At 35.1% G+C, this 25,713-nt stretch overlaps 1 protein-coding gene across 5 annotated transcripts in view; it reads right to left on the bottom strand.

Annotated features, from left to right (window-relative positions):
* The window catches only part of SNX13 (sorting nexin 13), a 65,440-nt gene that overhangs the window by 16,798 nt on the left and 22,929 nt on the right, over nucleotides 1–25,713 (bottom strand). For 4 of the 5 annotated variants that reach the window (XR_009486203.1, XM_059844233.1, XM_059844249.1 and 1 more), the window contains exons 3-17: nucleotides 23,130–23,232; nucleotides 18,102–18,191; nucleotides 17,557–17,678; nucleotides 15,012–15,133; nucleotides 14,760–14,861; nucleotides 14,021–14,109; nucleotides 13,495–13,578; nucleotides 11,018–11,156; nucleotides 10,480–10,568; nucleotides 9,725–9,824; nucleotides 8,029–8,222; nucleotides 6,891–6,995; nucleotides 5,341–5,473; nucleotides 4,590–4,627; nucleotides 211–280 (exon numbers count right to left, since the gene is read on the bottom strand). Coding sequence is in view for 4 of the 5 variants with exons in the window: in XM_059844233.1 (XP_059700216.1) it covers nucleotides 211–280; nucleotides 4,590–4,627; nucleotides 5,341–5,473; nucleotides 6,891–6,995; nucleotides 8,029–8,222; nucleotides 9,725–9,824; nucleotides 10,480–10,568; nucleotides 11,018–11,156; nucleotides 13,495–13,578; nucleotides 14,021–14,109; nucleotides 14,760–14,861; nucleotides 15,012–15,133; nucleotides 17,557–17,678; nucleotides 18,102–18,191; nucleotides 23,130–23,232 (1,580 nt within the window). In the remaining variant the exon portion in view is untranslated. The remainder of the gene's footprint in view (nucleotides 1–210; nucleotides 281–4,589; nucleotides 4,628–5,340; nucleotides 5,474–6,890; nucleotides 6,996–8,028; nucleotides 8,223–9,724; nucleotides 9,825–10,479; nucleotides 10,569–11,017; nucleotides 11,157–13,494; nucleotides 13,579–14,020; nucleotides 14,110–14,759; nucleotides 14,862–15,011; nucleotides 15,134–17,556; nucleotides 17,679–18,101; nucleotides 18,192–23,129; nucleotides 23,233–25,713) is intronic. The other variant, XM_059844242.1, reaches the window with a different exon arrangement.

The following is a 25,713-nucleotide window of genomic DNA, read 5'->3' on the forward strand; positions in this document are numbered from 1 at the left end:
ATCACTTTTTAAGTACAGATATATAGTCTGTGACCTACAGAACAAATACTGGAAAGATTTCCAAAAAAAAGGCTTAATGGAAAATATGAATTCAAATGTTTTATGAGGCCAAAAACAGAGACAATCAGGATTTCAAGGGCCTGTAACATTACAAAATTCAAAATAAATGGTGGCAAAAAAGTTAGCACACATCATAACAGATTCACTTACCAGTATCTGAGATGTACGCATGGAGCTGAACGGTCTCATCAGTAGGGACATTTGAAAGGTCATCTAAGGACTGCAGGGTGGGGAGATAATGTAGGAAGAAAAAATGTGAAAAAAAAGAGTAAGATCAGAAATACATCGCATTCGAGATGTGTGATAAATCTATTTAATTTCCAAACTTTCAATTCACTATACTAAAAGCTTAGTGCACTGTAACAATGCAGGTGTTTGTAGTACTTGGTTACCGAAGCCATTCTTTTGAACATTATAGGGCATTTCATTTCCCCCATAATTTTCACACATAGTTTTGTGACCACTCATATTTTGCCACTTCAGTTTGATATCTCAACCCTAACGGAAGTACAGCTAAAAATGGTCTTTTACTGAGCATTGGGAAAAAAACCAAAGCAAAACCAGAAAATGTTCCAAACAACTGGGGAGATACACATGTTGTGTAACAGGTCTTCTGGCTTTCACCTGCATAGCATTCTGCTTTCTTTCAAATATCCTTATGACCTACCAATGTTACACAGCAGTAGAAACTGAAAGGTTTTCTGCTTTAGGTAGAAAAAAAAAAAAAAAAAAAAAAGCCAACATTTTTCTCAGGAATATTTTCTGTCATAAAAAAAATGAACAGGTACATCCTCAGCTGGTTAATGCTCTGTCTCCACATTTAATAATTACTGGGATCAAAAGAAGCCTAATAGGTCTTTCAGAGCAGCTTTGTTTTTAGTTAAAATTAATACATCTGATTACTAAGATTTAACATAATAAAGTGCTTCAAGACTGCTGAAAGACTTGCTTAGACAACTCACAGAAATAGTAGATGGGCCACTATGCATCCTAATCTTAAATTACCAGATTAAAAAAAAAAAAAAAAAAAAAAGTTAGAGCCACCTAAGTAGAAATCACAGACACTCAGATCCCAGTTACTTTATGTATTTTACCCCATAATTCTAAAATTCTCCAAAGAAACATATTCAGAATGAATACAGCTATTTGCTATCTTTTATAATTTAACCAAGCCAGTTTAATAGTGACTTACCACAAAAGGTTGTGGTAAGTCACTATTAAACCTACAACAGGACTTATTGGTTAGCAGTGCCATGCCCATATCAAACTAAAACCTCTACCTACCTACATCAATTCAGTTTCTAAATCTCTGTTTCCTTACACATAAAACAATATACGAGATTACAATCAAAAGACAGGCTGGACTTAGACATCAATTATTTAAAGACTCTGCTCTTGCCCCTTCTTCATCTGAATCTTTATCAACTCCACAATATCCCAACATAATACTCCATTATTTCCTCCTCTAGTTCTCTTCAAGGAATGGCTCTTGTCTGCCTCAACCACCTCAGTCTCTGCCTAAATGTCTACTACTGAAGGTAACATTTCTTTTATAAAGTCTAGATACCGAATAAAAGGCAGCTTTAAAGTGGCTGAATAACATGTATTGTAGTAGGGAGTCTCTTGAAGAATATGCTTGTAGACTTGTAGTACCAAGGTCCCAGACTGAGAAAAGGTAGAAGAAGGAAAAACCCTTCTGAGGAAATCTGTTTTGCCACAACATGCTATAGTGCTAGAAGTTTATGTCTGTGGAATGGTAGAACAGATGAATTTATGCAAAAATATTTTGACAGCAGACATCATCTTTACCTCAAGAATCTATAAGTTACTGGATGCTGGAGAGTTATTCTGGTTAGTTATCACCATAAGTAGGCTGCTCCTTTAATCTTTATGCTTGCCTTCAGTCATTGTTAGACACAACACTCTGACTTAATCCATTCTTGAGCAAGTCCCTTGGACAGCCATGACCCTGTCAGGTGTCCTGCTCTATACTGCAATGTTCAATTTAGGAGCAGAGTATCACCTGAGACTGACTAACAGAAGACATTTGTGGAAGTTTGGATAAAGTGCTTGATATTCTGAAAGCTCTAGGATTTGATTATCAGTAAGATGGAAGTGATTTGCTGTTATAAGAGAAGACAAATAACTGTCAACTGCTTAAATATTTTGTTTGCTACAAAATACTGGCGTTAAGGTACTGTTATATTTTTAAAGGCATAATTATTTCTTGTTTTCCTGCTTCCCTTCACTGTCACTCAAGTTCAGATTTCTTTGTGATTACTGAGTGGCTTTCAAGCTGACATATGCTAATGACTGCCAAAAGTTCAACCTAGCCACTTCTGCTGCCCTTCAAGGTCTTGGAACACCTGTGTAAATCCTTCTATTTACTCAATGCAAAGCTCCCATTAGGGATCCTTCAGAGGAAATCTGCAAGAGTCTATAAATATTTCCAATAATTTTATACTCCCAAAATGTGACCCACTGATTTAATATAGTAGAATAATGTATCAAATCAAAAGGCAACAATTAAGATATTTTTGTAAAACAACTTTTCTTCAAAACAGTTTTGAGCCCCTCTTCCAAATTCTTCCAGTGAAAGTCTGAATTGCAGACAATTTACTTTATAACAGAAACTTTAGGAAACACTTAACTACTGTGGCAAGACATTATACAGCAACTATTAATACAAGTAAATTAAAAGGATGAAACCTGAACAGATAACAGACAGACATTTAATATGAGCTAATATATCTACCATTAGATATATTTACAGGAGCACAAGTTAATTAAAAACCTAAAAATATCACAACCCAATCTTATTTAATACATTGTCATTAGCTGCAAGTACAGAAATTCCCTGACCTTTGAAGTAACCTTTCCAAGGTCTATTTTTCTTATGTAACAGACTAACACAAGGGAGCTAAACCATGTGTACAGAAATTTACTCTTAAGATGGAATTCAGCCAGCAAAAACTAACCTACCAGTATTCCAACACCTGTAAAAGCACTGAACACCCTGAACAATACGGACTACAGAACAGCAAAAGTAGTTCTGCATAAAGAGAAATTACTTATGTATTTCTCCTAGAATGCTCCTAACTCTTTATAATAAACGTAGTATTCTATAAATACCCTTGTCACAACAAAAATAAAAACCAAGTCTTTGAAGAGTCCCATGCAAATACCTATTTGCACTGCAACAGTGCTTGGAAAAGATTTTAGGACTTTTTAAGTTAGCTCGGAAAGTCACTTGAAATGAAGAAGCAGATAATCACTAGCCACATAAGCCACCAAAATGACAAATCCTCATCCATAAAACATAACTCTGGTATGTCACAACATTATTAGAAAGAGTACTTAAAAGACACTTGAAACATGTTTTTAAGAAATTAGTCAGTTAAAAGGCTGTTGTGAAAAAATATAGCTAAATAAAGCTTTTCTTCTGCCAGGAGTTTGTGTAAATTGTATCAGCTAAACACCTCCCCTTTTCTTTACATTTCAAAATGCCAACAACAGGAAAATAAGAGGAACGAAAATCCCAGTTTAAATTAAAAAAACATCCAAAACCTACAAAAACCCAAACCCCATAAACAACAAATCCCCACACTGAAACACATAAGACATTAATGGTACGTGTATTCCTTTAGAAAACACTCATTCCTTTTGATGCAAGCATGACCTTATCAATGCAATGGAACTCCTAGGGAGCTACAGCATCTTCCAAGAACAAAGTAGAAGGGCCCAAGCATCACATAATCCAGGAAATTGCATGCAGATTGTAAATCTCTACATAAAACTTCATGAACTACAAGGTTTTGAAACATACTCTCATACGCCCAACTGAATCTTGCATACCTTGTGGCTCAGCTATACACTGTCAGCAGAAACATAGGGAGGATATATACTAAGCTGCTTCTGATTTCTCCTTTTTAAATAAATGTATTTGCATTTTTGGTTTAGGTACAGTCATTTAACAAAGAAAAGGTTTTGACAAACTGACACAGGTCAAGAATCACTTAAAAAAAATAAAATTTAACTTGAAATTGGACAGATAAAAAAAACTAAGACTCATGGTTGGAATAAACTCCAGATAATTTAATGTTTCCAAATCAAGTCCTAATGAAATTAACCAACAAAAATATAATTAAATGCCTCATTTTACAGTCTATTTGAATTCAATCCTTTGAGATTTCTGTTCCAAAGGATTTGTTTTCACCTATTATTACATAACTCCAAATTTATATCTATTTAAGAAAAGCAAATAGGCGTAAGAAATTATGCTTTCCATAAATTAATTGTTTCTGTGAGAAACAATGCAAAGTGTCATTAAACACAGGAAAATACAAAAAGGAGAAGTTTTATTACACAGTAATTAATAACTTGTGTGTTTCAATTTGATTCAAAAACTTTTTCAGAGATTCAACTGCAGTGAAGTGAAACCTGTAATGTACATTAAGTAAAACTATTTTATCACACTTCCTCTACTTCTGAGGACAAAAAAAAAAAAAAAAAAAAATCCAAGCACTTACCAGATTTATGCTGCCTGTAGGAGACCCATTAAAAGATTCTGGGAGCAGTGAGGAAAAGGAAAGGAAAAACCAGGTTAGAAGACTTTTCCCCATTGTAGCGTCACACATAAATAAAAATGCATCCACAAAACATTAAGGAAAATGAAGGAGAAGTGTGGCACTGGGCAAAATACTGCATGCACCATGCAAGTATTTCAAATTTCCAGTAAGGACACTTAAAAGAAATGTAATTTTATAAAGAGCCTAAATAAATACTTCAGCATTTTTTAAAATTTATATCCCCACGTGGTACTCCTTTGTTAAGGAGATAGTTAAACAGTGAAAACAATTTCCACTGGATTTGTACTTCAGTTAACAAGAACAATGATTTTATTTGCTTTAAAAAGCCACATGTCCTATGTACCTTCAATTTCTGTTTCCAGAGAGGAGTATAGTTATGTATTAAAATAACCTAATGCACTCAAAAGTTTTAAATATTTTCACAAAAAAGTAGACTGGAAGAACTGCATATTTTTTTAGTGACAAACTAGTTACCAAGACCTGACAAGAATTTATGTAAGATTAATAAACTTAATGCAGTGAAATCCCTATGTGAGTTTACACACAAAAGCACAAGGAGGAAAATTCATTTTAGTATGGGACACCACAGAAGTATTTAATTTCTTAAAAACAGTGTGGATAATTTTTTTTTCATTTTAAAACAGAGAAAAGAATGGTCCCAGGAAATACCCCTTAGAGATACAGAGCTCACCTCCTTCACCATCATCTGATCCTCTGAAACTGGGATCCTTCAGCATATCCAGCTCAGCTAACATGCGCACATACAACACGTTCTGCTTGAACGAAGGGTAGAACCTCTCATCTCGCAGCATCAACTCATACACCTTATTGAAACAAAAATGCCAACTTCAGAATCACAGCTTTTAATTAATCAGACTAGTTTTTGGAAATTCTACTTAAACAAGTACCTGTGCATACATGTCTCTGACTTACTCTTAATGGAAAGGTTATCAGAAAACATCTAACTGGTCAGACATGCACATCTAGGAAGGGAAGTGGCACAACAGCCATAAATGCTTCTGTCCTCTGCTCTGAATCCTTCCAATTGCAGTATAAACCTATTGTGTCTTTATCCCTTTCATAAAAGTTTATCTCAGTCCCTCCTTGTGGATAAACTATAAATGCAGACCTGCAAACACTTAGGGCAAGAGGTGAGAAGAGGGACAGAAGGGGAGGGAAGACACCATAAGAAGGGAAGGGAAGACACCATATGTGACCTTTCTGAAAATTTCTAGTTTAGCCAATACAATATAGCCATACCTCATCTCAAATAATTTACCTTCACAGCATATACCCAAGTATCTATACATAGCAGGAATTAATTCATAATGCTTGGATACTCAGATACTCATGTGAAATCTAGATAGAATATTTTAATTGTTTTTTTTCCATGGACCACTGTTCAAGTACTATCATCTAGTAAGAATAGAAAAAAAACCAATCCATCCAGGTTTGAGGAAGTTCAATTCTTTTGCAACATACAGGAAATGTATGCTCTTCAGCAGAATTCACAAGCAAGGCCCAGATTTCATAAGGGGCTTTAATTAGTCTTAAATGGGAGTCCCACATACAATAGTGTGATTCTAAATTCAACAGCTCATATCACTAATTTGTAGCATGAATGAGAACAGTGAAGTAAGGATCTAAAATAAAAACATTTCAGACTGGGTATGTAAGTTAATGCCAGAATACTAATCATTCACTTTTTTAATACATATATTAGACTTGAATGATAAAGTCTTCATGTGTAGGTAGTAAATATACTGGTTTTTTTCTTCAGTACTTGCTACTTCTGAGTGCTTCACTGGGCAAGTTTGCAGAAACGGACAAGTCAAACTAATTTCTGGGAACAGCTATAGGATTTAAGATGGGACCATTACATTCACCTTTGAAAAAGAGAATTAAAACTGAAAAAAAACTGTATGTCTTAGTCTACTCATGACATTTCTCTTAAATTGGTGCATTAACACAAATAAAAACATAATTCTAAACTGTGTTTCATACTTAGATTCATACAGGAAGGACAGCTACTCCTTCTGTCTACTGCTTTGAAAACCATGGGCTAACGAATAGAAAAGCAAAAGTTGGTAATTTTAAAAGAGTGTGATTATCATAGGACAGAAAAATGGTTACACAGCTTTTAGGGTTTAGATATTTGATTTCTTTTCTAGCATCTATAGTTATGTTTTATACTCTATAGTATTAACAGTTTTTATGAAATAAAGGACGAATAGAGTATACCTTTCTCTGAATGTCATCAAAGATTTCGGGTGTTGGATCCTCATGGTTCAGTGTTTCTGCAAGTTTTGCTACTAAGTTGTCATCAATATTAACTCTTGGAGATGCCTGTCATAGAGATCTAAATCAACTTTTGCAGCATGAATATAAGAAAGTTCTACTTTATCAAATAAAATCCAATACAATGCTGCAACTCTCTAAGTAAACGAAATTTCTTTTTCACAAGTATCTCTGTAACTGTCTAGAACACATGACAGGAGTCAGATCCCACGCACCCCCAAAATTAAGTTCAGAGTTTGTATTAAAACCTGGAAGTTTCACTATTAAACACTAGGAATTGCCTCAAAACCAATTTATACATACATTTTGAAGTAGTACCTAAATCAGATTTATTCAGACTTATAACCAGCTTTTATTTGTTTATTTAAAAAGATTAAGATTCAGAAACCAAGAACAAGCCAATAAAAAAGTAATAGGATGAAGTTCTGAAACATCTGAGGAAAGGCTAACAGTTTGTCAACTGCCCATTTCTGAGTGAGAGGTGATTTTTATGCCCAATTCAGAACAAAGATGCTTTGTCAATACAAGTTGATAAGCAGTTTCTTCCACAGAGGAATCCATACTGCCTACTGAAAGATACCCAATGGTGATATTTGAGCAATTTACACAGAAAATTGTAGAGAGGCACAGGAAGCTGTTTCATTTGATAACTCAATCTTAATCCAAGTTTGGACAAATACTCAGTTCCATTTTTTAAATAACACTTCTTAAGGGGGCAGGCAAGGGTGGAAAGCAGAATAAAAGGAAGGAAAAGGACAGCATATGCAGAGAGACTTTTTTATTCTGTCTTTACATTGTCTCTAGTTCGTGTATTCTAGAAAGCCAACTTTTGAGGAACACAGTGCATCTGACAAGGCAGTCAGTGACAATATGAGCCTTTATAAATGAGGGGGAGCACAAAAGAGGAAGACTTCCTTACTGCTTGACATGAGAGAGAGAAGATACACATGCAACAGCTTAAATGTCAACATGTAAGCAACTTGTACTACATAACAACCATTTTATATTAACTTAGCCATAACTATATCAAAGAAGTATCAGGACAAAGAATAAACAAACTGCAGAATGAAATTATTCCTACCTTTTCTGATAAATATTGCTCATAAACTCCAAATGCAGCTGCTCTTAATAGACCCTTGGTCTGATTAGTCTGATGTTTTCCATCTTTCTGCCGACTTTGAAGTACCTCCAGTTGTTGCTGTGCTGTAACCCTGTATCCTTCCACTGTCATCCAGAAAAACAGATGTGCTTGGCCACCAGTTTGCTGCATGTAATCTAGAGAAAACAGACACCACATGACCTTAGTTACTGTTATGCATCTTGGAATAGGAATTCTCTATGATGTTGACTACATATGGAATACCGGGATCTGGTTATACATCTGGAATACTTGCCATATAGAGTCCATACATATACATATTGGCGACAAGTATGCACACATATGTATACATATATACATAGTGGTGATAATCAGTAAAAAAAAAAAACTGAGAGCAAAGTCTAGGAACTAAGCACTGAATCCTCAAATGCACATGTAAAAAGTGAGTCCCTTGTTACCATGTGAATATAAGGCTTGTACAGCATTATACAAATGGAGACAAAGTTCAAACTGAATTTCTAAAAAAGAGGTTCATAGAATCATGGGATCATTTATATTGGAAAAGATGTTCAAGACTGCCAATTTAACACTTTCAAGTCCACCACTAAACCATGTTCCTAAACAACACATCTACATGTCTTTGAAATACCTTCAGGGATGGTGACTCAACCACTTCCCTGAGCAGCCTGTCAAGCCAATAATTCACCCTTTTGGTGAAGAACTATTTCTTAATACCCAATCTAAACCTGAGGCAATTTCCTCTCTCCCTGTTTCTAGCTGCCTAGGAGAAGAGAGCAGCCCTCTCCTCACTACTGCCTCCTTTCAGGCAGTCGTAGGGAGTGATAAGGTCCTCCCTGAGCATCCTTTTCTCCAACCTAAGAAACCTCAGTTTCCCGGGACACCCCACACAAGACCCTTCCCCAGCTCCAGACCCTTCCCCAGCTTTGTTGCCCTTCTCTGGACATGATCCAGCACCTTAATGTCTTTCTTGTGGTGAAGGTGAGGATTTGAGGTGTGACCTCACCAGTGCTGAGTACAGGGGAGTCATCACCACCCTAATCCTGCTGGCCACACTATTGCTGATCCAAACAAGGATACCATTGGCCTTCTCGGTGACCTGGACTAACTCCTGGCTCATGTTCAGCTGATGTCAATCAGCATCCCCAGGTGCTTTTATGCCAGGCAGTTTTCTAGCTACTCTGCTCCCAGCTTGCAGCACAGCCTGGGGTTGACACAAGTGCAGGACTTGGCACTTGGCTTTATTGAATCTCATACAAATTATCTTGAACTATGAATTCAGCCTTCTTCCCTCTAGAGAGCCTTCCTGCCCTCCAGGAGATGAACACTCCTGCCCAGCTTAAGTGTCATCTGCAAACTGACTGAGGGTGTTCATTTTATGCCCAAGACAGCCTCCAATTATCACATTACCCTATTTGCAAACAACAGGTTCAGACAGGTGCCCTTCTAGATTGGATGCCTCACCAACTGTGTCAGGAAGTACCTCCCATGCACTCCAAGAACTTCCTGGACTGTTTCCATCCACTGCATTAAAAGGACTATAACCACCAACAAAACTGATGGATATTCTTAGTACTGACATTTAGCAATTCCAAGTATACAGTCATGTGAGTTAGCATATTCTTTATAAATAAAACAGATCAGATAAATTAACACTTACCCATAAAAAACTGTAGTGCAACATTGTCTACCAGAATATGGTCCAGAGGGACTGTGCAAAGTTTTCCAAAGTTTGCTGCCAGTTTCACAGTATCTATTTCCTGCAAGACACAGTTCAGTGTGTCACAGGCTTTTTTTAAACTAACTTTTAAAACTTCTACTGACTACAAAGCATATAGGTTAAAAAAAATTACATTACATACAATAAAGTAGCAGCTCAATGATTAGCTATTTTCATGATCACTAGTAAATGAAGGTCTGGATTAGAAGATCATGTTTTCTTAATTATTTGCCTTCAAAAATAGCTGCAGCTGTTCTGCTACATGATAGGCTGGATTTTAATATTGCTGTTCATGTAATACTCTACAGGTCAAATTAACCCCAAATACCTCATCAGCAGTGACAGTAGGAGAAAATTAATTAACAAGAATTAATGTCAGCATTTGATGGGCCACAGGTCACCACAACTTAAATTCATCTCTGTCACATTTTCTTCTGCCTATATGACACTTCTTGCTATTACAGCAATACCTTCAGGTCCAGCTGTAGAATGCTAAATTATTTTAATAGTCAATACATGCAGAATATTAATTATCATGGAACCACATCTAGGCTAAATTAAGAGAGTCAAGAAACTAAGTAAAGCCAAACATACCAACTCTATCAACCCTTAATTATAAAACAAGCAAAACAAACAACTAGTCAGTCATTTGCAACCTCACTCTTTTGAAACTAAAAAAATTTTAAAACACTTACTTTTCCTGACTGCAACCTCTGAATTCTTGAATCACATACTTTAATAACATATAATAAACTGTTTATTTGATTTTTTATAGTGTTGATATCTGCAAGCAAAAACAAAGACAATTAAGCAATGCAGATGACTAAATAAAGTCTTGGGGTTTTTTTTTTCAGTTTAAATACCTGCTAATGAAAGTGAACAAGAAGAAATATTTTGATTTTCCCTTTTTCAGATTAATGGTTAACTGACTACCATTAATACCTTAAATATTACTGAAATTCAGAACCACCAGTCAGGCAGTTTGGATTTAACAGAAATACAGTTAGCTAACCCAATTTTCTATACTTACAAAAAGGAATCAAATACACACCAACCAACAAAACACTTATGAAAATGCAAACTCGAGTTTTATCACTTCTTATGCATGTTTTTAAAAATAAAATACTTTGTACTATGCTGCATCAGAGCTTTTATTTTTTGATTGTTGCAATATTCTACAGAGATCATGCTTCTAAGTGCATTTCATATTATGCAAAACAATGCAGCACTAACCATCTCCTGCTGTATCTAGAGATCGAAGATATTGCAATTCTTCACTTGCTTTATCTTTCACAGCTTCCAACTCGCCTATATTATCACTTAATTTAATAATATTCATAAAGGCCTCATAGTTACAGTTGGAATCACGAATCTGAAACACAAAGTTTTACAGTGTAAGTAATGCAAAACAGCTGTAAGTACAAGACATGATTTTTCTCCAAGTGAATTAGTTGATACAGCACTGCAAAGTGGCATTTTGAAAGTTCTTTGACACTTCTAAATTTTCCTTCTGGTACTGAAATTTTATATGGACTAAAACAGAAAAAGCACGTATAGTCAAAAACTATTTCACACCATCACTTTCTGTTTTCAAGAAGCACAACACTGACACATGGAAAGTGCATCAACCTCCTTAATGAAGATCTCCAAAATCCAATCCACCATCTTCTGCTATTATCTCCTTAGCTAAGTAGGCAGAAAATGGTGAGACCACTGAAAGTGTTCAGCTTTACCTGAACACTGCAAGTGTACATGCTCCCAGAGTAATTGCTTCTTAAGACACAACACTACAAAAAAATTAAAACATTCTACCATGTAATCATAACCTACTGTGGGAAAAATAAATCTACATGACTCCTCTCCGTAACCCTAATTCAGATACCCTGGCAAATACTATTAAGCTATTTAAATACATACAATTTTACCAGTATTGGCATAGAATGAACCTGCTCTAGGGACTCAAAGGAATTTGTGCAAGTGAAAGAAGCCTGCTGTGCTGCCAAGATCACTGGAAACTGTGCTGTGAATGTAGCATGGAGATCAGGGAAAGGTTGGCAGCTTTACAACATGTGCACACAGGTGCTGAGGGTAAAGACAGCATTAGAACTCAATCATCTGAAGCTAAAAAAGTCACTTCACCCATATCTCTTATAAATGCTCACTTTGATATGGAAATGAAATACTCGCTTTGTACTGAAGAAGTGCATTGACATGAGCTGCACGAAGCAGAAAGAATGAAGACTGGATACCACTGATCAAAGTTAATGGGAAAATCTCCCTAAAAATCTGCTTTTAAAAGTAATAGTACAAGCAGTACTTGAACTTAAAACATTTTGTAAATTTGTGAATTTCACAGTGAAGAGAGAAGTTTGAATTAACTTCTGATTTTGTATTGAAGTTTTGTATTTTATTGCAACAGAATTAGTATTGGACTGTGGCATGCCTGGAATTAAACTTCTCTTTTCCAGAAACAGATTTTTTCATTCAAGTGTGACTTTATGTCAAAGGTTCCAAAAGGAGCCAGGATTTATTTCAGTCATCTCTACTTCTGACCTTAATTTCTGCAACAATCTCAATTTCATATGACTTGTACTAAATTTTTTTCCTTATCTTTTGCCCAGCACATTTGCTTCTTCATCTCAGAAAGCAATCTTGAAATTAGTTATTTGGGACATCACTATAATAACAGAAAGCTTTATAAAAAGCTCAGAATCCTATCTCTGGATGCAGCCAGGGGCAGTGTTCAGTAAATAAAGAATGAGGCCAAGTTACAAATAAAGAACAGACATAGGAGGAAAGGGGAATGGAAAATTGAAAATTCTGGTCCAGATGAGCACTATTTTTTCTGACTAAAGCTAGGTTCCTGTAGAATGCAGGCAAACTTTTACATGAAATGAAGGAGGCTGGAGTGAAGGAAACACTGTACATATATACCTTTGAAGCCATTCTGTAATTCCATATATAAGAAGAACTTTGAAATGCAAGGCTGTTTTCACAGAATTTGAATGCACACTATAAGACTAAAATATATGAATAAAAAGAGAGAAGTTGGGGGCAAAAAATTAAACTTGATTCATGAACTATGCAGGATAATAATGTATAAGAGTATGTTTTAACTTGCTTTGCAAAGAATCAAGACTGTTAATTAAAGCACAAAAATCCTTTTTATGTTAGCTTTACTATATAATACAACTTGAAAAAGTTTGGGGGCTTATCTTGCAGGTGCATTAGAGGATTATCAAAGTAAAAAAAATTCTTTCTGCCCATTCTGTTTAATTATTCAGAGTTAACACAAAGTCCTAGAATAACTGCCCTGAAATTCATTAGCAGAAAATAAATGTTTCTTAGTTTTCATTCTTGAGGCCTCTTAAGCCTGAAAGGCCAAACTGTAAACACAGTCAGGGGAAAACACCTCCCCAAACAGCCAAGCAGAACAGTCAGAGGACTGAACTTTACATTCTGTGATACATTAGTCCTCAGTCAAGCAACTTGTGCTGAACAATCAAAATGAAGAGTGCAGATATATAGACTCCATGTGTATGTATGTATAAAATTAAATATAGCAGCCCTAAGTTCATTATCTCTGCCAACATATCCATTGCTAACATTCATACCAGACACCTATCCATTGTGATTATAGAGAATATGATTAAAGCTTTATATGAAAATGTTCTGGAAATACAAATTAATTAAAACATTTTATATCTTACCATCCATATGACATACTGATTAATATAATCAGGATCACTGAGCTGGTTTATTAATGGAAGAAGAATTCCTCGGGAGAGGATTTCCTAAAAAACAAACGATTTTTAAATCAGCATTTTATATATTTATTCATAAAGCTAGTATAACTGCAACAATTTAAAAATCACTGTGTAGAGCTTAAAACACAAAAGTGTAATTACAGAAAACATTTAATAGGCATTACCATATTCTCCTCAATTAACATTAAAAATGTCATTTGCAACTGCAAGAAATTACAAGAAAAGCCTCTTCCAGAAAACACAACCTCAAAATAAACAACATCCACTTTCTCAAGCTTTTGTCATGATGGAGCTAAAACAACCTTCAAAAACAACTCAGACAAACTGTTCTCTGCTATTAAATACTTATCAAGACTCTACTGCTACTAATATTAAATTAGATCAATTTTAGAAAATAAGACCAGCAGTTGAAAAAATTTTTATGACATTAAACCAAAGAATTGGGATGGCTTTTAGGGTCTGTACTTACCCTGACAAAGTATCGCATGATCTTGTTCTGGAAGTCTCCAGGAGGTAGCAATATATACAGTAAAACCTCACACAGATCCCTTAGGAATCCTAGAGAAGGAAAACAAAAATCCCTCAGCACAATTTTACATTATGTTACTTCACGTCTTACCTGATATCACCAAATGCCATATATAAATCCTTAATTCTGAGTTCAAACATACAATCATGTATCTCTGACATTCCAAGCATTACAGTAACACCTTTCAGATGGAATATAAGCAGCACTGATGAAAAAGATCTACCTCAAACCCAAGACAACAAAAGCCAAATTGCAAGATTAAAAAAAAACGCCAAAACTAACTCAAATGCATTTTCCTTACTTAACATATTTAGGTTTTTTTCCTCTCCTTTAACACATTCCCTAAAAATTTAGTGCTTTTTGCAGGAAGACTACTGAATAGTGATAAGAAAGGCACATCTACCAAAAAGCAGGAAGAATCTGCAAAACCATCCCCTCCCTCCCAGGAAAAAATATTTTTATCTTAAAATTCTTCCAGTGAAAGGAGGAAGACTTACATAGGTACATGCTTCATTTCAGTTATTGCATTAACACGTACAAATCAGAGGCAATATACAGGTATGGTAGATCACCACACTTTGAAAGCCTTATGCTAATTTCATTTTGTGAACACAATTATTAGTAGTTTAATTTAGTTTCCCACACTGAAAGATTTACTCAGAAGATAATATTGAGAGACCTTCTTCATCTTTGGGAGAAGTGCAGACTAGATCACGACAGACTTCTTTTTCCATTTCAACTTCAACTTCAAAGAATGTATCTACAAGTTCCTCAGCTTGATCTATGCAAAAGAAAATTTAAAAAGCATGTTTTTGTCAAGACTAGAAACTTGAGCGAGATTTTGAATTATAAAATGAAGCTAACTATATTTCACACACATAAGATACCGGCCTACTCAGACCACTTAAATTAAAAAAATACTTCAGATTACCTTTCATCTGATTGCCTTTCTCTGCTATCCTTTGCTGAGCTTTTCTGAAAACTCGAAGATGAGTGCCAAAGTCATCAACAAGTCGTGTAGTGAAATAAGGCTGCCAGTCTGTTTCCTTTGACCTATTAGAAAAGGATATCCACAGAAAGTAATTATTTTATTGTGAACACAAAGAACAATAATAAATTCCTGCCTCTCATTCCTTCCTGCCAAGAAACACACTGATAGTAAACATAGAAAAGCAAAGAGATAAATCAGTCTCCTAATTGCCTATCCACAGAAAACCTAAATATTGTAAAATACCACTCTTGTACCACATTAATATTTATGTTTGATTTAGTTGAAAGTCAACATTTGCATCTAGAATAGTGTTCTGATTTGTGACAATGTCAAATATCTGTGAGAAGTCCTGCTATAAACAGTTCAAAACATAAAACTAAAATACTCTCCAGGTGTTTTTCAGCTATACTTTCTACCATTTTGGAAGGCATCTAATCAAAACAATTTTCTTCTGAACTTGCAGAATGTGTACCAGTGAGAAAACACTCACTTGAAACTAAACACAATCTAATCTTACCAACAATTTATTCCACAGCTTATATGAAGTTCTTACACACCCTTCCGACAACACAAATAGGTTTAGATCAGAAAATAGTCACTCTAAGATTTACATAAAAGTACTTCCTTAGTGGTGTGAAAAGGACAGAGGCATTTTTATTATATCTGTGCCTTACTAGGCAACCTAATAATCTGATTGTGCATTATAGGTTTAATGAACTTTGATGCCAGTAATAGCTCCTACACCACACTAAGTATTTTATTGCCTGAACTCTCTCAAGATGTTATAACAGGAATCCTTCTACAACACTACCTTTTTTTGTCTTTGCTCCCTTACCTACTTTTTCTTTTCTCAAGGAGAAAGAGATAAGGAACTCTGGAAGAAAAGGGAAGACTACTGCAAAATCTAGACATGTAAATAAAAAGCAGAGCTGTCCCAAAGGGCCATTGATCAAACAATCCAGATTCCCCCATCTGCACAAGACAGAACCACACAAAACCTCTGGATGGCAGCCTTACCACAGGCTCCCAAAGCTGCAGCTCTCAGGGAATACTAAATTCCCACTGCACTCATTCTCCCCAGAAGCTGACAGGCTGTATGAAACTACAGGTGATGATACTAACCTAAACTGCTTCAGCTATATACAACTACAGGCATTATAAATAAACTACATCATTTTTTCTGCAGAAGAACTGCTGCAGGCCTGTGAAATTGATTCGCTTTCTACAGCAGAACACAACTGCACAGGAATGTGCCTATTTTTGAAGAGCTATAGTACTGTAGGAAAGAAAAATAAACTTGCAAGAATTTGACCTACTTTGACACAAACTCAGTGCTCAACACTGTCCAATGAAATGTACAGTGCCAAACAGACAAAAACGCTGAAGCTGGGTAGTCAGGTCCATTTCATGCATAAGTTTGGTTGCTGTAACAGTTTATTTAGAATTGTTTTAATAATTTCAATACTGTTTTCTAGGATTTTTATTATTTTACTGTATTATATATTATTATATTTATAATTATATTTTTCTAGTATTATATAAATAATTATAACTAAATAATATAAATAATTATATGACCTAAATAATTATATTTATAATTATTTTTTCTTAGTATTAAACCCAGCTCTCCATCTTTGACCCTCACCATCAGAAAAGCACAGTAACCTACATTGTCAAGTCAACAGAGGGAGGGGATAACCCCTTAAAATTGCTAAGAAGTTACTTATATTTAGGTGACCCACAACCTCTTCTGCAGAGAAAGCAAGTAACAATAAGCACAGTGGCATGAGCGCCTGAAATAAAAACTTAATAAATAAGTATTTGGATATAAAGGCATGTGGCCCCTGGACTGAGAAATCAGCCATACTAAAGAAGTGAATTTCCCAGACAGGTTGCTAATCAAGTAGCAGGAAGTCAGGGAACAGCAGCAGAAATAAGGGGTAATTAACAAACTATCCGTTTGTCCTCAATCAATCCTGTTTTTAAAAAAAGGTTTGCATATGTGACATTCTATTTCACTTCCCAGACTACTATTTTTTCTAAAATACTCATTGTTCTTACATACGGAAGAGCCATACTGCTTCTAAAAATCATCTGAGGTGATACATATGTTGAATTCAGACTTTTGGACTGAATTCAGACTTACCTTGGGAGTGGCCATACTCTTTACATGAAGAATACAAAGAAGTAATGATTCACAAACTTAATACTTAAGTTGTAAAAAAGGAAAAAAAACAGCAGTTCAGTGATTTTAGACAATCTAAATTTTAAAATGGCCATTTTGCAAAAGATTATGACTTAAACCCTGTCATCTCCATTATTTCCCTAGGGGATCAGCAAAAGATCATATTTCTTATATTATAATCTTAAATTTTTATATGTTCTTTCTGTAAAATACAGTCAACTATTTTAGTAGATAAACCTAACCCCTTGCCTACTACCATACAACCCACACTATATTGATGTAAATAAAAACAAATCCTACCTGGCAGAAAACTGAACAAGTGCATACTGAAGAGCCTGTCTAATTTCCAGAAGAAAGGATTCATCATCACTTAGTGTGTAATACCAATACTGCACATAGTCTCTCAGGGAAAACTGGATTACCTGAAATTGCAGAGAAAATTTAAAAAAAAAGAACTAATGAAAAAGGACAAAAAAAATATACAACAGTTTTTTGTTTCTGATAACACAATAGCAGTTTTTCTAAAGGGTTACCAGAGTGAACGATACTCCTTTGCCATTATGAAACTGGGAGTGAAACAATAGAATTTACACACTGAAACTTCTTTTCAGACTGGTTTGCACAGATCATTTTTATCACCACTACACAGAGAAAATAAAATATACCAAAAACATACCGAAATATTGCCCAATATCCTCGTCCATCTCCTGTGTTTTTTTCATTTATCACTCTCATATATGGTAAAATTTTGAAATTCTATTTGTCATTCAACTACTTCTGCAATACATAGTCAATATTTGCAAAGTAATCAAAGTGAAAAACAAATAATGCTGGTTAGAACTTACCTGTTGTAAAGGCTCATCAATTATGTTTGCACCTGTCAGTCTTCTGTCAATCTTAATAGGTCTGGCTTCACGTTTCATTTCTTCTATGCACTTGAAAGAAATTGGGAAATGTAAGCTTGCAGTTTTTAGCTCTAATTTAAAAACAGCTCTACTGCTTATGACATATATGTATACATCCAGTAATGACTTTATATATTTTCTGTATTATTATAATTTATAGAGAAGATAGAATCATAGAATCAAACAATTATTTGGGTTGGAAGGTCTAGTTCAATCCCCCCTGCAATGAGCAGGGACATCTTGAGCTACATCAGGTTGCTCAGAGCCCTGTTCAACCTGACCCGGAATGTTTCCAGGGATGAGGCCTCTATCACCTCTCTGGGCAGCAATATTTTCTGTATTTTTTTCTATACAGTACATAATGATGAGGAACTCCTGAAAACCTACTTCTTGCTTAATATAAAGGAGCAAGTGTTTGCTAAATTAATAAATCAGAAGGAAATAAAACTCAAATAGTTAGAAAAGGAGGAAAGGGGGAGACACAACAACAGCACAAGGTACTTTTTGTGCAAGGCTCCAGTTCCCCTCTTGTTTGTGAACTTGACTGTACAATCTCAGGCAGATTTCAGTTGGGCTTTTGATTTCTTCATCCACCTCAGTTTATTCTATATGCCAGAAGAGAAATTACTTTTTTGCACCATTGCTGCTACTCAACAGATGAAACTAATTGATGAGGAGGGAAAGAAATTACTTTATAGAAGGATTTGCATCTCAAAGCAGTTAATCCAAGAATGACCTCATCAGAGCTGACTTTTGGCAAGAGACATACTGAAGAAGAACTCCCTTTATCAGTGCTTCTCTCAAGTGGACTAATGCAGTCTCCTTCTACAAAATTTCAATGCAATTGGCAATAAACGCCTCTATTTTCACAGAAATAACAACCAGACAACTTATACTATTGTTCAAATAAACCAGTAATTTTTTGATCTAAGAGAAAGCTATGACTATACTGGAAAAAAAAAAAGAAGAACTGGCAAAACCATAAATGAAGGAATTATAAACCATATGTCCAAGGTTTTTATTCTATGTGAATAAAACTCGTCCTAAGTATCTCTCATTCAAATCAGTTAACAGTGAATGGCAGTGAAATACCTGAGGCCAGAAAAAAAAAAAAATCATCCTCCTATTTAAGCAACTTATCACAACACAGAAATGCTTTGTTGCAAAATTCAGTAAATTTTTTAACTTTCAAGGCAAGTGAATCTTCAATGCTACTTTAATACAAATAAGACTGGGTCACATTCAAACAATTAGCATATTCCACCTATAGACTAATGAATTTGCAAAGTAGCTTTGTGTTGATTGTGTCAAAACCACCAAAATTATACAGAACCGAATAAGTAAGCATTTTTACTAAACACAGCACAGTACAAGTTACTAGATAAATCTGTCAAAATAATTTTGAAGGACCGCATGCATAAAACCACATTTGGAAAACAGAGCGGAAATTACAGCAGTTAAAAAAAAAAGCAGGAACAAGAAAGAGAAGGACACAGAGAACATGCAAGATTACTTGGTAAAAAATTTGAATGTTCATATGCTGACAGGATACAGGTTTTGACCTGGATTTCAGGAATTCATCTTGTCCAAACTTTTGTTCAAAGCAGAGGCAACTACAAGGTTAGACCATTTTTACATATTATCTCCAGTGAAATCTTTATGTGCCTGCAGTATAATTTAATTTGCTTTTGATACGTCTGAAAACATCTAAAATTTAGAGTATGTGCTTTTAACCATTATAGTTAAAACAGCTGACTCTAGTCTCACTTGGAAAGCACTGTTGGTTTTACTTCTGCCTTCCAGATGCTGACACAGAAGACAGACTTAAAGGAAGGACCCAACTCACATGACAACTGCCCCATTTGACTGTCACTTCATTCACAATAGTCTGATGCACCAGCATTAAATCATTGGTTAGGAAAATTGGGTATCACTTGTTATTATTACATTTGACACCTCCTTGCTTCATTTTAAGCAAGGAGGAATCACCTGGGAGGAATGCAAGACACAGACTCCACAAAGAGAGATGCAGCACAAATAAATCCAGGCTCCACAAGCATCTAACTGCACTGATTAAATTATTTCAGACTTTTGTTTCACTGCACTAATGGGTATTTTTGAACTCCTCTTTTGAAACTGTTAGTTAACTGTCAAATATGAAATGCCTCATTTAGACTGTGCTACTATTTCCTCAATTGCAGTCAGTCACAGGGTTTCATGAGTGGACAAGAGACATCTGCCTCAAATCTCTGACATAGGATATGACCCACTGACTTAAAGAGACTCAAAGACTGTTTAGGGATCCAACATGCAACAACTTACTGCTGGTAAGTTGTTACCACTGTTTTCTTACTGTACTTTGGCAACATTGTACCAAGCCTACTCTTTGTCTTTTGGGTAAAGCTTAGAGACATCAACTACCATAACCAAACATTTCATACTTCTGTTGAAGTTGGAGTGAAACTGTAATTTCAACTGAAAGTAGAATTCAAGTTAACAGGTCAGAAGGCTATAAACTTACCTTTCACTCAACATTGTTTTAGTACAAGCCTGCAGACAACTGTGTATCTTGCAGAGCCATTTCATTATTGCATACCCTGGAGGTTCCTGACACAGAAGTTATATGTGACTAGGAAAATGAAAAGCAAGTCTAAGCCTAATTTTTAAGCCTCCCTGTTTGTATGTAAACAAACAAAAAAATTGTAGAAAGGTATACAATCTTCCATCAAATGTACCTTAAGTACATTCAATGTGAGGTATTCACTATATATTTGCTGGTAAGTATAATCTGCAGCAATCAAGGAAACCTATCAGCACCAGATCTGGTGTTGTAATGTATGGTACATTCTACACATCCAGCCACAACTTTGATGCTCTGTATTATTACTAATTTCTGTAAAATCAAGCATTTGAACATTTATCTTAGCCTAAAGAAATCTCTAAGTACCAAAAATGCCCCCAAACTATCAATATAACTCTGATGAAAAGAGCATCTTATAAAGAACCAATATCACCAGATTACTCCTCAGACTACCACAAAATAATTTCATGTTCAGGTGAATTCAGCTTGTACTTGGTCCATGGAAGAAGTATAATCTATACACACCAGCCACTAGAAAGAATATTAATTGTTCAAGACCACTTAGGTCCAAAATTACTTCAAACATGAAAAAAAAATTCAAATTAAAAATATCATTTTTCATAAAAGTCAGCAGCAATTTAATACAGAAATAGCAAATAGGAATCACAAAACAACAATACGGTTTTGGCTGGGATTCAACTCTACTAGCACTGCTACTGCAAAGCTTACCTACCCTTGTTAATGCTACTTTAGTGCAGTGGCAAAAGAGAAAACACTACTGTAGAAGACAAACAGATTTTATTTGTTGAACAGCTTCAAATAGCATTTCATAAGTCAGCTAAAAACAAATACCTTTGTATTACAAAACTTAAATCCAGAGATTAGTCAAGACAGGTCAGTTGAGGAAAGTGCTGTGTCAATAGTCCATACTCAAATCAGATGTCAAACTACTGAATTTTCAAAGAATACACAAAAAACTCCACAAGATTTTATTCTTTTATAAAGCAACCAGAGCATACATACATACTGAACCCAAAATACAACACTAACATAAAAAAAAGTTTCAGAACGTAGAGGAAATTAAAAAAAAAAAAGAAAAACTCTAAATCTGCTCTCAAAACACAGGACATTAAGTAACAACCTATATAACAGAAGCACTAAAATCTATATAGCACCAAGAATCTTAGCCATCCAAAATGAGGTTTCATTAACAGAACAGAAACATTAACTGACTGATGACTTTTCCTTTTTCAGCCTTAACCTTTGTACTTTCCATCTGGAGCAGAGACCTTACTTTAAAGTTTAGGGTATAGTTTCAGATTTATTTTAAAATATTCCAAGACTTCAGCAAAAAGGCCACTCACAAAACGAGCAATGAACCAGTCACAGAAAAAGCTCTGCGACTAGAAAACATACTGCTGAATCACAAGGTGTATTTCTATGTGCTACTGATAATGCTGAACATTCACCCAACTTTGACAGACATGAAGTGTAGTGAACTGACAGCTAAGAAGTAACAGGATGCTTCAGTCAGAATAGCTGTGAGATTAAATTTACTATAATTAGCAATCTTTGGGTTAAAGTGTTTATTCTGATGAGTGGATTAGACCAAGATATAACTAAACTTCTGACCTAAGAAGATGGCATTGGTTCATACACCAGGAATTCCTAGAAATTCTACCTCCTGGCTTTTAATAACTTTTTCTGTACTAAACAGATGCAGATTTAACCAGTTAGGAACCCTGAACTTGAGTCCATCAACCAAAATGATGTGTCTGGTAGGTATTCAGAAAAGAACAGAGCTGAAAAGTGGATTTCACTGCTGCTCTGTATTCATCTATGCCTTTCCAGAATTTTTGCTTGGTCTTGAAGAGAGACAAAGATGACCTCTACATCCTTGAAGCACTGCAAATCTAGACTTTGCAACAGTTTGACTTTCTTAGTTAGGCAAGCAACTTTTTGATCACAATGAGAAGCGGAGAGACTACAGATCCAGTAATGGAAGACACCTAAATAGTGAGAGTAAATTGCGACAATCTTGCACAAAAAAGCAAGAAAGAGCTACTACCTCGAAAACAAAACCAAGACACACAAGCAGTCTAGAAAGAAATGGTTTAGTAATTTCCTCACATATATTAGCCAGTCATATAATACTCACTTCTCATAATGAAGAAACAATACTTAAATCAAACTTTCCGTAACCCATTAAAACTTACATTTCATAAAGGAAAAATATGAAATTTCATTTACACATTGCAGCTGACTCAAAAGATAAAAGCAGGCTCTTTTACCTTGAGAAATGGGTGCAATTCTTACATTAAAACTGATTATTTCTAACCACGTTATAAAATCTGATCTATAAGTTAAGACCAGAAAACTTTCCTTACCTTAGGGATCCCAACTGATGTACAAGGGAGAAATGAATGTTCACACTGCTCAAGGTATTTTTCTGAATTGCTTTTTCCAAATAAAAGAGTAACCACAAAACCCCTAAAATGGAAAAAGAAAGACCAGGTACAACAACAGCCACAATTTCTCACCTCTAGAAAATAATTAACAGAAAGTTATAAAATGACAATACATGATAGCTCTCACTGTTTACTCTCATGCTTTTGCACACTGTAACATGCTGCTCAAAATAACTGACACAACTCTAAGTATGAAGTTTCCCAGTCTTGCATTGCCTGTCTGATATATTCTTACCACGCAGAAGATCTAAGTAGCGTTGTCTGCGCTACAGTGTGCCTGCTGGGATGGCACACGGCCTGTGCTCACAAATATTAGAGCTTGGCAAGAGGGGTACATACAGAAGTTGCTTTGGTTGCATTTATATGAAGAGTCTCCAACACTCTGAAGAAATAAACTTTGTAGGTTGCTCCACTGTAGTGTAAGCCACAAAATCACAGTCCAGGAATAAACTGATGCAGCAAGCATAACTAACCACTGCTTATGTCTAGACATTGTGCTTACCCTTCTAGAACAACAAGAATTTATTTACAGCTTATGACACTAGGGCACAAGAACACATGATCATCAAGCTGGCTTTACTAAGAAATAGATGAAAAAGTAGTGTCTGTCCCAATTCTAGCATAAGCAGAGGATGTAGCCTTTGAAATATCAAGCAAAGGAAAAAAAGGAAATAGATTAACCTTGGGATGTCTAAACACACACAGTTTTTACACAAATTTCAAAGCATTCCATTTAAAGGCCAGCTGACCAGCATTTGTGACCACAGCAACTTACAAAGCTGTTCCAGGCTTGAAATGTGCTGAAGTAATATGTTCTTTTAATATAGATTGCTGTTGATATATGATACTCTCACAAGATCACAGAAAAAATCCCATCCAAGCTAAAATATGCCATTTAAAGGTTTTAAATCCCAAAACTAAAAAATTTCTTTTTAAGCCCCCCAGAGGCCCAGTAATTCACAAGCTGTGAGGTTAATTTCATGAAAGAGGAGAAAAAAAAAGCTACTCAGATTAATATCAGTAACTTGACAACGCATAAGAGGAGTTCACTGGATACTCTAACTCCATTACAGCCATCCTTACCAGCCATATGACAGTAAGAAATAAAAGCAGGTTTAATTGTCCTCCTGCTCCCTGCAACTTTAAAATCATAACACCTATCAGAGTTCAGAGACAAGAACTTGCTTAGAAAAATCACAGTATTAGTTTCACTAATGTTTTGGTTTGTTTTTAATTATTTAAGTATGGATTTTCTTTTGATTATCTGTGACTTTACTATTAGAAACTTCAGTTGTCTTTTAAAGAAAACAGTATACTCAAATTTGGCCTAAAATCAACTTTAACTTCAAACATCTATCAGCCAGTTGCTTCTCTTCTTTTATTCAAAAAGAATGAAGCCTTGGAAATAACTACCTATAGATTGTATCTCTGTTTTCTCTCAAATATTTTGATACTTTTAAAGTTAATGACTCATTCAAAAATACTAATACCACCAATATGGTTTCAAAAAGGCTAATGTTCTTAGATGCCTTGAAGTATTATCAGTTTTCTGCTTGAAATGCTAGGAGCTGCTTCTTCTCTGGCAGAAACTAACACATTTTATTCTCCAATGTAAAATCTTGTGAGCATTAGAGAAGGATACATAGCCTGAATATTCAGGACATCTGTTAGCTAACCTGAATCTTCTAGTGTAAATGCTTATTTAATTCATCAAGAGGATTTTCAATACATGAATGAGAAATCTTCTGTAGTCTTCTGTATATGTACAGACCAGGAAAAGGAAAAGATTGAATTTTGCTTCATTTTAAAAAAAATTCTTCCAAAGATTACTGGATGGCCAGCTTTTTCAAGGGTAGATTAACAACAGAACAAAGGTAAAAGATAAAAAAATGAAGACCACAGATTTATCACTTTCCCCTCAAGTCTGAAAAGTAAGTCTCAGGTGAATGCTTTGAGATAGTCAAAAAGCAGCTAGAGAACCATTCCTGATTTGGTCAGCAGTTACAATCATTAATGGAGCCAGACAGTCACATACACATGGATGTAATTGAGTATCAGTAATGATGGGATTTGATGACAGACCAAATACTTTTAAATGGCAAAGCAATTGATTTCAAGAAATGTCAATTGAAATTTCCAAGAAATTTCAATTTTTATATCTGGCAAAACCACAATTCACATAATTTTTACTTCACTTCCTTAGTACTGAAAGAGGGAAGGAAAGAGAATAAGATAGGGAACACACTCTTAGTAGGAAAGGCAGATAGTAACAGGCAGACAGGCTCAGCACTCAGTAAAGGGTACCTGAATGAGAGGAAAAAAGAAGAATACCACCCTGTAATATTCTACACAGGTTAAGTAAACAGTATCTATATTCAGGGAACTGAGCTCAAAAGCAGGAGGCTAAGTGAATGATCACTGAATGGAAAAAGACTAACATTTTATAAATCAGTCTTGAAACAAAACAAAATCAAATACAGAGAAATTGTGATTTTGAACTTTT

This window comes from Haemorhous mexicanus, chromosome 1, assembly GCF_027477595.1.
Source record: "Haemorhous mexicanus isolate bHaeMex1 chromosome 1, bHaeMex1.pri, whole genome shotgun sequence".
Classification (NCBI taxonomy): domain Eukaryota; kingdom Metazoa; phylum Chordata; class Aves; order Passeriformes; family Fringillidae; genus Haemorhous; species Haemorhous mexicanus.